Consider the following 10989-nt stretch of genomic DNA (forward strand, 5'->3'; position numbering starts at 1 on the left):
TATGTGATGCTTATTTATTTCATTTACTTTCTAGCTTCATTAGAATGGGAGTTGCATGAGTGCACAGACATTTGTCTATTTTGTTCACCAGGAGAGTGCCCTAGGAGAGTGTTTGGATCATAGCAGCAATTCAATATATATTTATTGTATTAATAAATGAATAAATTATGTAGAGTTTCTTTGCAACACAAACACACCACATGAAATCTTCTAGCATCAGGACCCTTAAATGAATGGTTCATAATCATTTCTCCAGGTTTCTGCCTTCATGGAAATTTTTCCTCAAACCAAAAAGGCAGGAATGGAGAGATCCTATCACCCTTCAGGTCAGTAACCGCCTCCCCACAAGGACCCGCCACAGGGCACCCTGCACATCAGGGTTTCTAAGGCTGTAGATAAGTGGGTTCAGCATGGGGTTGATAACTGTGTTGAAAACTCCAACCCCTTTGTCTTTGTCTGAAGCCGCCTCTGAACCCAGACGCATGTAGTTGAAGATACCAGTTCCATAGAAGAGGCAAACCACAGTGAGATGGGAGCTGCATGTGGAGAAGGCTTTCTTCCTGCCCTCCACTGAACGAATTTGTAGCACAGCAGCCGCCACGTAGATGTAGGAGGTGATGATGAGAACCATGGGTGCCCCTGCCATCAGGAAGCCCACAGCGAAGAGCAGCAGCTCATTGAGCTGGGTGCTGGAGCAAGAGAGCTGGAAGAGCTGCGGGAGGTCACAGTAGAAGTGATTGATCACATTGGGACCACAGAAGTTGAGTGTAGTTAGGGCAATAACATGGGTCAGTGCGTTGGTGAGGGCACAGGCCCAGGACGCAGCCACCAATATCCTCTGGACTGTGTGGTTCATGCGGATGCTGTAGGTGAGGGGCCGGCAGATGGCCAGGAATCGGTCATAGGCCATGGCTGTCAACAGGAAGCAGTCTGTCCCAGCCAGAAGGTGGAAGAGGAAGAGTTGGGAGACGCAGGCATTGTAGGAAATTGTACGCTTGTGGGACAGGATCCGCCCCAACATTGCAGGAACAGTGACAGTAATACATCCAACATCCAGAGCTGATAGGTTCTCCAGGAAGAAGTACATGGGGGTGTGGAGTTTGGACTCCACCAAGATGGCAGTCAGGATGCTGAGGTTGCCCCCAACTGTGACCAGGTAGGCAAAGAGGAAAAGCACAAAGACCACGGGCTGCAACTGCTCTGTTTCAACGAGGCCCAGTAGAATGAACTCGGTCACAGCAGTCCCATTGGTCCCAGCTTCTGGATCCATGAGTCCTGTAAGGAAATGCCCCAGGTGTGGAAGCATTGGTCTACTTAATGTATTTATTCAACACAAATGTTTTAAACCACCTATATTCAAAACTCCCTCATGAGTTCCCAGCTTTCCAGGTGATGATTTCCCCATTCCCACCACCTCACTCACTGACCTTCCACCACCTCAAAGCCTCTGCCCTCCTCTCAGCTGAGATGCCCCAAGCCACCATCACCTCGTCCCTCCCACACTCTCCTTATTGAAAGGGTCAGAATACTTGGGAAAATAAATTAAGATAAAAGCAGACTTCTTCTTTGAATTGAGTAAGATTCAGATGGAATTTCCCTGTTTTACTCTGAGGGATTAGCTCAAACCAATAAGCAGATTTCAAAATAAAAAATTAATGATATCTCCAGAAAAACTAGATGGCATTTTAAAACATAACTGGGGTTTCAAAGCTCTTAGAAATATTGAAGCTGAAGCAAAGATATAGCAAGAATCAGGGAACCATCCCCATGACTGTGGACATCAGGCACTCTAGCCAAGTCCATTTCTCCAAAGTGAGGCACATACTCTGAAATATAAATTCAAAATCCCTCGGTCAATCAATTGCCAGTGTTCTTACTGTTAATTAGGCCCTTACACTAGACTTTGAATAACAGCTTCATTTAAAGTGATTTTTTCTCTTTATAGTATCTGCTATCTGGAATAAAAATTGCAACATGACCTACAGGGTGGTTGCCTCTACGGACAGTGAGTTTTCTGCATTGTGAAGCCTCTAGCCTTCCACTTGCCCTTGACTGGGCCTGATAGATGGACCAGTAGCTCTAACGGGAGGTCCTCAAATGAAGCGAGCACATCGTAGAGCCAGACTGAGCTAAGTTTCTCAGCTCTTATAATAAACTCCTGGCCAAAAACTATTCATGTGTCTTTAATGCCCATGGGATAAGCAGAGCTAGACCTCCCTTTGCACAGAATACACTAGAATCAGAGGATGGAGTCTGGTGACTCTAACAAAAGGGGAAGGGTGATGAGGGCCTGAGCTCACAGGGATAAGAAGGTAGACACGTGGTGACATCTAGAGTAGCCTTAAAGGTCTAAGAGAACATGATTGGTGAAGGGGGATCATTCTCAGGTGTGATCATTATTGATAAAACTAGTAACTGAGAAATGCTTTGCCAATTGACAAATCAGTGCATGGATAGCAGCTCTTTACTTATAATTACATTAAAGACCAATTAACCACTTTCTGTTTTTCCCTTTGGGTTCATTTTAACACAAGCATTACATTTGGACCCTGCCACTTTTTACCTCTTTGCTCTTGCTGTGTTCTCTACCTGCAACGGCTTCCTTCCAACTCCACATGGCCAAGGGTATCAAGATTTGACTCAAATACTGGCTGCTGAGTGAATTCTTTGCAAAAACGTCCCCATCCCAAAGGAAGACTCTCTCTCCTCCACTAAACCTTATTTCAGGGAGCTTATTACTGTTTACCTTCTAGCCAAGTCACTTCTCTAAAAAGCACGTCTCCCCTGCTTCTCTGTAAGCCGGATTCAGTTTCCCAGTCGTAGTACTTACCATAATACTTCACGCGTAGTAGGTACTCAATATTTCTTAAGTAAATGATGGTTCAAGTGTTAGAGGGTGTCAGAGGAGAGCTCTAGTATGAGCTGGAGTTGTCATGGAGGACCTTGTGGACATACTGACTTTGGGCGAGACTTTTATGAATCAGTAGGATGTAGGGGAGGGGGAGAGGCAAGTGCAGGGTGCAAGGCTGCTGCAGGGACGACTGCTTTCCTTGCCTGTGATGGGACAAGCAGGTAATGTAGCGATCCACACCCCAACATATTTCCTTTCATGTAAAGCACCCAAAGGAATAAGGCCCTTAGGAGGGGGATACCTTCCAGACAAGCAAGTTATAGCCAGGGAGAGGGGAGCAACCAAACAGCTGCTGCCAACCCTCAGATGGCCAGAGGTACAGCTTGTTTGAAACCAGGGGATTCTGTGATGACCTCCGATCATCCAGAGACATCTAGAGCGTCTGACAGGGTCACTATGATGCCCATCATGAGGAGCCCTCCCCTATGACCACTCTAGGGGCTTTGTAATGAGCCCCAGGTTCTCCTCATTGAGCTAAGACAGTTTCCTACTGTACTCTGGACCTCCCCCCCCTTCCTCCCTGCTCCCAGTGATGCAAAGGCTCAACAAGGCCTGTGACTGGAAAGAAAGTTCTAGGCGGCCTGATGAAGTCGGTCCTGGGCAGTGAACTAGACTTGGTGAATCCCTTCATATGCTCTCCTAAGAGTAACAGAGAGCAGGTTGCTTCATCCAGGAAAGGGGGCCATGGGCAAAGGGCCAGACAGGAGCCAGGACCTCTGTGGTATCATCCCAGATCTTTCTCTAAAAGGCTTCCCTTTCTAGGGGCATCAGAGGCACCATGTGTCACGTTGGGTTCCAGCCGATGGCGACAGAAGAGCAGAGGAAGGAAGCCTGAGAGCACTCACCCTGGCGTGGGCATAGAGGCCGGTGAGTTCCTTCAGGGACCAAGGTGAGGAGCTGTGCAGACTCAGTTACCTCCTCGGAAGGTAGGGCGCTGCAGAAAAGAAAATGAGGAAAGCCAGCTGATTCCTTCTCTATCCGAGGGCTATATTCACTGGGTGATATCCCCTGGGGGGGTCCAGAAATTAGCCTTCCCAGGAAAGAGGGCAGGTGGGGAGAGATATAAGCTGTTTTGAAAACAACTCAAGCCCTTCATAAGTATAGCAACAATGCCTTACACCTTCTGGCATTTAGACTTTCTTTTAAAAGGCCTCACCTCTGCCCTGGCTTTAGGGCAGGTCCTTAGGGCAGGTGATTTAAGCTCCACTTCATGGTGGGTTGCTGAGCCCAAGAGGACTTGTCCATCTCCTCCAAGTCACCCAGGAAGCTAGAGGTGTAATTGAGACTAGATGCAGGTTTCCTAAGGGAGGGGTTTTCTTTCTCAGAGGCCAGCCCCAAGCAGGGTGTTTGAGCAGAAACAAGCGAACTCCCAGACTTGCCTTAGACCTGGGGATGGCGAGGAGGCCCCAGAAGAGAGGCAAGAGGGAGAAGCTTTCTCCAAACCAGTTTTCTAGTGAGATTTCAGGACTGTGGTGTTTTCCCCTCAGGGCCTTGTTAGTGGCGGCTACTGGGACTGTGTCTTGGGGTTCCTGTAATAGTTTTGGGCATGGTGGTAAAGAGCTATACTGAGCTAGAAGGGCCCCTGGGAAGCTGCTTACCAATATGATGGCCTAGGCCAGGCCCTTAGAAATGGAAAGCCCTGGTGAAGGTCACAAATAAACAGAGATGTGGGAAGGTGGAGGAGTGTGATCTCCCGACTCTTATACCCACCAGTAATTACTCACCCAACACCCTGTCCCCCAAGAGAGTGTGCTCTGTCTTCTCCCACCAGAGAAGCCTGAGGAAAGTAAAGCACTGTAGATAGACCCGCTCCTCTGGTTATTAGTTGTTTTGACTTTGTACAAGCTGTTGCACCCTTCTGGGCCTCAGTTTCCTCATGTATGAAATCACTATATCTTCCATCATAGCATATTGCTGTGAAGATTATTAATAATCTAAGATTAATTAAGCTGCTATTAGAGGTTTAATAATACATCAACATACCAATTGATAAGACTTATGAGTGCTTGTTACAGACACGGGAATGTGCTAAGAACCTTACAAGCCTGGATCCCTATCTGTCCTCACAACAATTCTATGAATTGGATTTTAGCAGAGGAGCCCATTTTCTAATTCACATCTTTTTTTTTTTAATTAATTAACTTATTTTTTATTCTTAGAGTGATATCCTTTTTAAAAATTTATCTTTATGTTGAAAATATTACAGGTACCTTCTTTTTTCCCCCCATTTGTCCCCTCCACCCCGCTCTCACCCCTTCCCCAGGCCTTCACTGCACAATTGTCTGTGTCCATAGGTTATGCATATATGTATATATGTTCTTTGGTTAATCTCTTCCTGGCCACCTCGCTTCCCCAGCCATTCTTCTGATTTTGGTCGTGGCTGGGTTGGAGAGTTCCCTGCAGGCTTACCTGTGAAAGCGTGTCTTCCTCCAAGTCACTGGGTACCCATGCTTCAAAGGGTAGGAGCTGAATTACTCCAAGATCTGCTGTTGGACTGAGGTCAGTGGGTCTACCTCTGGGGACACAGAAGAAGCATGTATCTTCTGACATGTCCCTGGACAAGCAGGATTATTCCTGGCCCATGACTGCAAGGTGCTGGAGCCAAGTTACAGGGCCATTTCAATGTCTACAGTTGTCCTGAGGTTGGAGGGCCTGTCTCAGGGGCATGGATGAGTGTGTCTTCTGCCTTGTCCCTGGGCAGGCAGGTCTGGTAGCTAGGAGGAGCTGGAGCTGGATCACAGCTACTTCAGCATGTACAACCAGGACCGTGGTTGGTAGACTTGCTAATGGGGCTGTAGCTAAGTCTACAGGAGGACAGGGCTGTTTTCACGTCTATGGCCAGGACTACTGTCAGCAAGTCTGCACCTGGGCACAGGCCTGCCTTCTCAACACAGCCCTTCTTGGTCTTGGGTTCCACCAAATCTTCTACCTAGATCCCAAAACCTGACAAAGGCACTTTGGTCTGAGTGTGGTTGCCAAGTATTATTGCTGAGGGGACAATATGGGTGGAGACCTCCTTTTCTGCCATCTTATTGACTGATATTATACACACACACACACACACACACATATATGCATATACATTACATATATGATCAAGCTTACATTTTATGGTGTTGGGTAATGTCAAGCTTACTATGGTGTTGGGCAATATCAACTGGGGAAAAGTTAAAACATACACAAAAATAATTTTTTTGTATTAAATATTTGACTTAAAAAGAAATTTAAAAGTACTAGAAAAAAAAATCACTGACAAATATTTATACAGCATTTAGATGGAAGTCATTTTTTTCTAAACATGACACAAAACAAGATAAATCTGATAAAAATGTCAAACTTAATTTGGGCAAAAGACACCCTAAACCAAGTAAAAGACAGATGGGAAATTGAGTAATATATTTGCAACATGTATGGTAAAGAGATACTATCCTCAAACAAGAAGTGTTTCTACCAATCACCAAGATAAAGTACCCCCAAAGTAGCAAAAATATAAACAGGCAATTTTGAAAGAAGAAATACAAATAATAAATAAAAATATATAAACATCTATCCAACTACAATAAACAAAGAAATTAAAATTTAAAAATAATGCAATATTTAACCTAATTTTCAAAGTTTTATTTATAGCACTCAGTGTAGTCAGCAAGTGGAGTAACAAGCATTCTCTATCTGCCCTTACAAGTTGCCCTGGAAATTTCTCAAACTGCCGATCAAGACTTCAAACGGTGCACAATTTTTGGCAAATAGAAAGGCAGAATATTTACCAATTTTTAACTGCATTTCCTTAGAATGGGTGCTCTCCCCCCCACACACATAAATTACTTTTATGAATTTAACTAGTGAGGATAATTTCAAAAGTATGGAAAGATATATAAATAAGACTATTATTCCAGTATTATTAACAATTACAAGGCAAAGAAAAAGGGAAATAATTTGAATTACATCAATATAGGTTTGATTAAAAGGATATAGTTTATACATGAAATAGAATATTACGGATAAGATATATTTGTTGCTTGACATGTAAAGAATTATACTATGTAATGTGATCAGGGACAAAACCTACTACAAAATAGTGTGGTGTTTTGAATATACATTTGTGAGAGAGTGTGTGTGTGTTCATTTGTCTAAAAAGCTAAACACCAATATTACCAATAGCTACTTTTTTTTTTTTTTAATATATCTTTATTGATTTCAGAGAGAGGAAAGGAGAGGGAGAGAGAGATAGAAACATCAATGATGAGAGAGTCATTGATTGAGCCCACAACCTGGGCATGTGCCCTGACCGGGAATCAAACTCTGATCGCCTGGATCCTAGGTTGACGCTCAACAGCTGAGCCACGCCCGGCTGGGCCCAATAGCTACTTTTAATGACAGGATTATGGTGGGAATGGCATAAAACGACAATGATGACATTCTATACCATTTGAACTTTTACAACATGATATATTACATGCATGATTAAAGTTTTAAATAGCAAAGATTTCTAACTTGGAATTAAAAAGAAGAAACAAATTCCAAAAGAAAGAAGAGTCTCCAAATGGTTAAAGAAACCCTGTGACCCTGGAGGGTGGGCAGAGCGCTGGGAATCAGTGTCCTAGGTTATTCTCTATGATGCTGGTCCCATTGATTCATTCCACCCCGGTGGTGATGCCACACAAAATCCCCCCTTGAAGCTTTAGTAAGTGTTCATATGGCAGGAATACCAGAGGTATAGGGATCTCTGGAAGTAAACAAAAAACTCTTGTTTTGCAGCAGAGTTAAGTGCTGGTGGGCAGAAGTGATGGAGCAGATATCGTAGCTCTTCAGTGTGAACAGAGTGAACTAGTCTTTCTGTTCACTCAGACCAGCAGAATCAGAGAACATTAGAGATGGAAGAACTATGATGATTACCTTGTTCCTCTGTCAACTACAGGCCCAGAGAAGGTAAAGAACTTACTCAAAGGCCAAGAGCATTGAGCATGAGAGGAAGTGAATAGGTGCCAACCATGTTGCAGGTCTTCCTCAACAGCTTCCTTGACCCTTGCAGGAAGTTTGCTTTTTGTATCCTTGAAGTTTGGCAACCAAAAGGGGATCAGGAAAGAGCCATCTTTCCCCCTGTGTTTTGAAAGTACTGGCATGCATGACCCAAAAGGCAGGGAGTAAATTCATAAGTTGAAAAGTTAGTCACAAACTTTGATGAGATTTTAGAGATGTAAGTGAATAAAATATCAGCATTCTTTTTCCCTCTTTCCTCATCTGATAAACCTTCCCCCTGACATTCTAGGAGCACCTTCTGTTTAAAGAAACAGAAAACGAGTCCCCTACAGTACACTTTTTAGCACTTTGATAAAAACTTCAAATATTATTTTATTCTTGGTAGAGGATATGGACTACAATGATGGCATTAGGGCTGCCAGAACCGGTTATTGCTGGACAGTGCAGAATACGAAGCTCCCATCTCCAATCCCAGACCCACCGATTGTCTTACCCCACCTCCTTCCTCTGGTCTTTAAACAGTTTCAAGGCATCTTATCCAATCTCTCCATTCTTTCTCATCTCTCATTCTGTCTCTACCCTATTTGGACTACTCCAATACCTCTGCCCTTTCTACCAGACCCCTTTGCTTGCAATTCTGTCCTATTTTCCCCTGTTCCTCATCTTTCATTTCCATTTTTTCCACAAACTCCACATCTTCAATCCTGTCTTGCTTTCCTCTATCATGTCCTTTCTCTTCACCTCCAACTTACCTCACCCTTTCAATCCCTTTATCCCCGTAAAATATCACAGAGAAGCCAAGCCACAGGTGCAGGCCAAAGGGAAGTTATAGGGAAATTAATTGTGAAACATCAGTGGCACAGTAGAGATGCCAGGAATGGGTGCTTAGTCTCTCCTTTCCCCTCTCTCTAAAATCATTAAATATATCCTCAGGTGAAGATTTAAAAAAATTTGCACACAAAGATCACACTGTCCAGAGTTACTAGAGAATACATGACCATACAGCCCCCCTTTGTCTCCTCTGTATCCCAGGGCATCTTTGTGTGATAGGAAAGAGATGAGCTGCATTTTTAGACTTGAGAATCTTGATGAGAGAAATAAAATAATCCTGATGTCTAGGCTGATATTTCATGAACAGACCAATCATACCTGAACTTGAGGGAAGCACATGACCCCTTGGTGGGAAATTTCCTGGGATATTTTGGTGAATCCAGGCTATAACCAGCCGAAGAGTCATTCCCTGTGGGACATGAACCTGTAAGCATTCAGGGCTTCCTAAGTTCCACTTCTACCCAAAAAAGGGAGCACACAGTGACTGAAGTTGTAATTTGTCCAGGGAACTGACAAGGCATTCATTTACATACTCATTGCCTATAACTGGGCAGGGTTTTTTGGGGGAAAAATAACTATTATCCCCTACAAAAAAAAAATCCTCATGATCAGAGAAATAGAAGCAGTTCCGAATCCTTTGTCCTAGCTACTGGCCCCAGAGGATTTCTCCTTTAGCCCAAAAAGAGAAAAGGAGGCAGTGACCCTGGAGACCTTATCAAGCCGGTGACCGCTTCCCCGTGATCACCCTCCAGAGGGCACCCTGCACATCAGGGTTCCTGAGGCTATAGATGATTGGATTCAGCAAGGGGTTGATGACAGTGTTAAAAATTCCAACAGCTTTATCCTTATCTGAAAGCTTGGCTGAGCCTAGTCTCATGTAGTTGAAGATACCTGAACCATAGAAGATGCCAACCACAGTGAGGTGGGAGCCACATGTGGAGAAGGCCTTCTTCCTGCCCTCGGCGGAGCGGATTCGTAGAACTGCAGCTGCCACGTGGGCATAGGAGGTGACAATAAGAGCCATGGGTGCCCCTGCCATTATGAAACCCACAGCGAAGAGCAGCAGCTCATTGAGCTGGGTGCTGGAGCAAGAGAGCTGGAAGAGCTGTGGGAGGTCACAGTAGAAGTGATTGATCACATTGGGACCACAGAAGTTGAGCGTGGATATGGCCACAGTGTGGGTCAGTGCGTTGGTGAAGGCACAGGCCCAGGACGCAGCCACCAATATCCTCTGGACCATCTGGCTCATGCGGGTGCTGTAGGTGAGGGGCCGGCAGATGGCCAGGAATCGGTCATAGGCCATGGCGGTCAACAGGAAGCAGTCCACCCCAACCAGGAGATGGAAGAAGAAAAGCTGTGTGAGGCAGGCCCCATAGGGAACGGCACGCCCGTGGGACAGGAGTCGGCCCAACATTGAGGGAACAGTGACGGTGACACATCCAACGTCCAGCACTGAGAGGTTCCCCAGGAAGAAGTACATGGGGGTGTGGAGTTTGGGCTCCACCAAGATGGCAGCCAGGATGCTGAGGTTGCCCCCGACTGTGACCAGGTAGGCAAAGAGGAAAAGCACAAAGACAAGTGGGCACAGCTCCGGTGTCTCCACCAGGCCCAGCAGGATGAACTCAGTAACGGCTGTTCCATTGGCCCCAGATTCTGACAGCATTAGTTCCTGCAGGGAAACATCCAAGGAGATAAAGAATCATTCGTCTCGATATATTTATTAACAAAAAGAAAGAAAGAAAGAAAATAGACTCCTTTCTATGTGCTGATCCCTTTACTAAGTTCCTCTCTCCAAGTGAGGACCTTCCTACTCCCGAGGACATACCACGCCTATTACCTCTCTCACTACATTTACCTCAATGGCTTTACTTCATTCTCAGGTGTATGGACAGGTGACATCACCACTCTGGACCTCCCTCTCTGTCTTAGCTGAAAGAATCTATTTGTAGAGATTATGAAGGACAAAATCTTTGGTAAAAATTAAGTAGAAAGTGTATTTCTGATTTAAACATAGTAGAGTAAATCTGGAACTTTCTCTTCTCAAATCTCATCTCTTCCCAACACAAACACAACAAAAATAAAAATGCAGATTCTATCTTCCAAGAAACGAGTAAATATCTAAAATCCTAAAGCACAAACCAGATCAGAAAACTTTAAGGAGAGTGGAGATGAAACAGGAGAGTGGCCGAAAGAGAAAAATCCATGACCATAGAAAAAGCTAGACAACTCCAATTCTCCATGGAAAAGGCACACTCACTAGGGAATGTAAC

General features: G+C 44.6%; 2 protein-coding genes across 2 annotated transcripts; both read right to left on the reverse strand.

Annotated features, from left to right (window-relative positions):
* Positions 1-322: 322 nt before the first annotated feature.
* LOC308568961 (olfactory receptor 3A2-like) lies at positions 323-1270 on the reverse strand (the record flags this gene model as incomplete). Its single annotated transcript, XM_081162281.1, has 1 exon — positions 323-1270. The coding sequence occupies one exon, from the start codon at positions 1268-1270 to the stop codon at positions 323-325; it is 948 nt and encodes a 315-aa protein (XP_081018407.1).
* An 8164-nt stretch (positions 1271-9434) lies between these two features.
* Positions 9435-10382, reverse strand: LOC308568962 (olfactory receptor 3A1; the record flags this gene model as incomplete). Its single annotated transcript, XM_081162282.1, has 1 exon — positions 9435-10382. The coding sequence occupies one exon, from the start codon at positions 10380-10382 to the stop codon at positions 9435-9437; it is 948 nt and encodes a 315-aa protein (XP_081018408.1).
* Between the last annotated feature and the right edge of the window lie 607 nt (positions 10383-10989).

This window comes from Miniopterus schreibersii (genome assembly GCF_964146895.1).
Source record: "Miniopterus schreibersii genome assembly, chromosome: 16".
Classification (NCBI taxonomy): domain Eukaryota; kingdom Metazoa; phylum Chordata; class Mammalia; order Chiroptera; family Miniopteridae; genus Miniopterus; species Miniopterus schreibersii.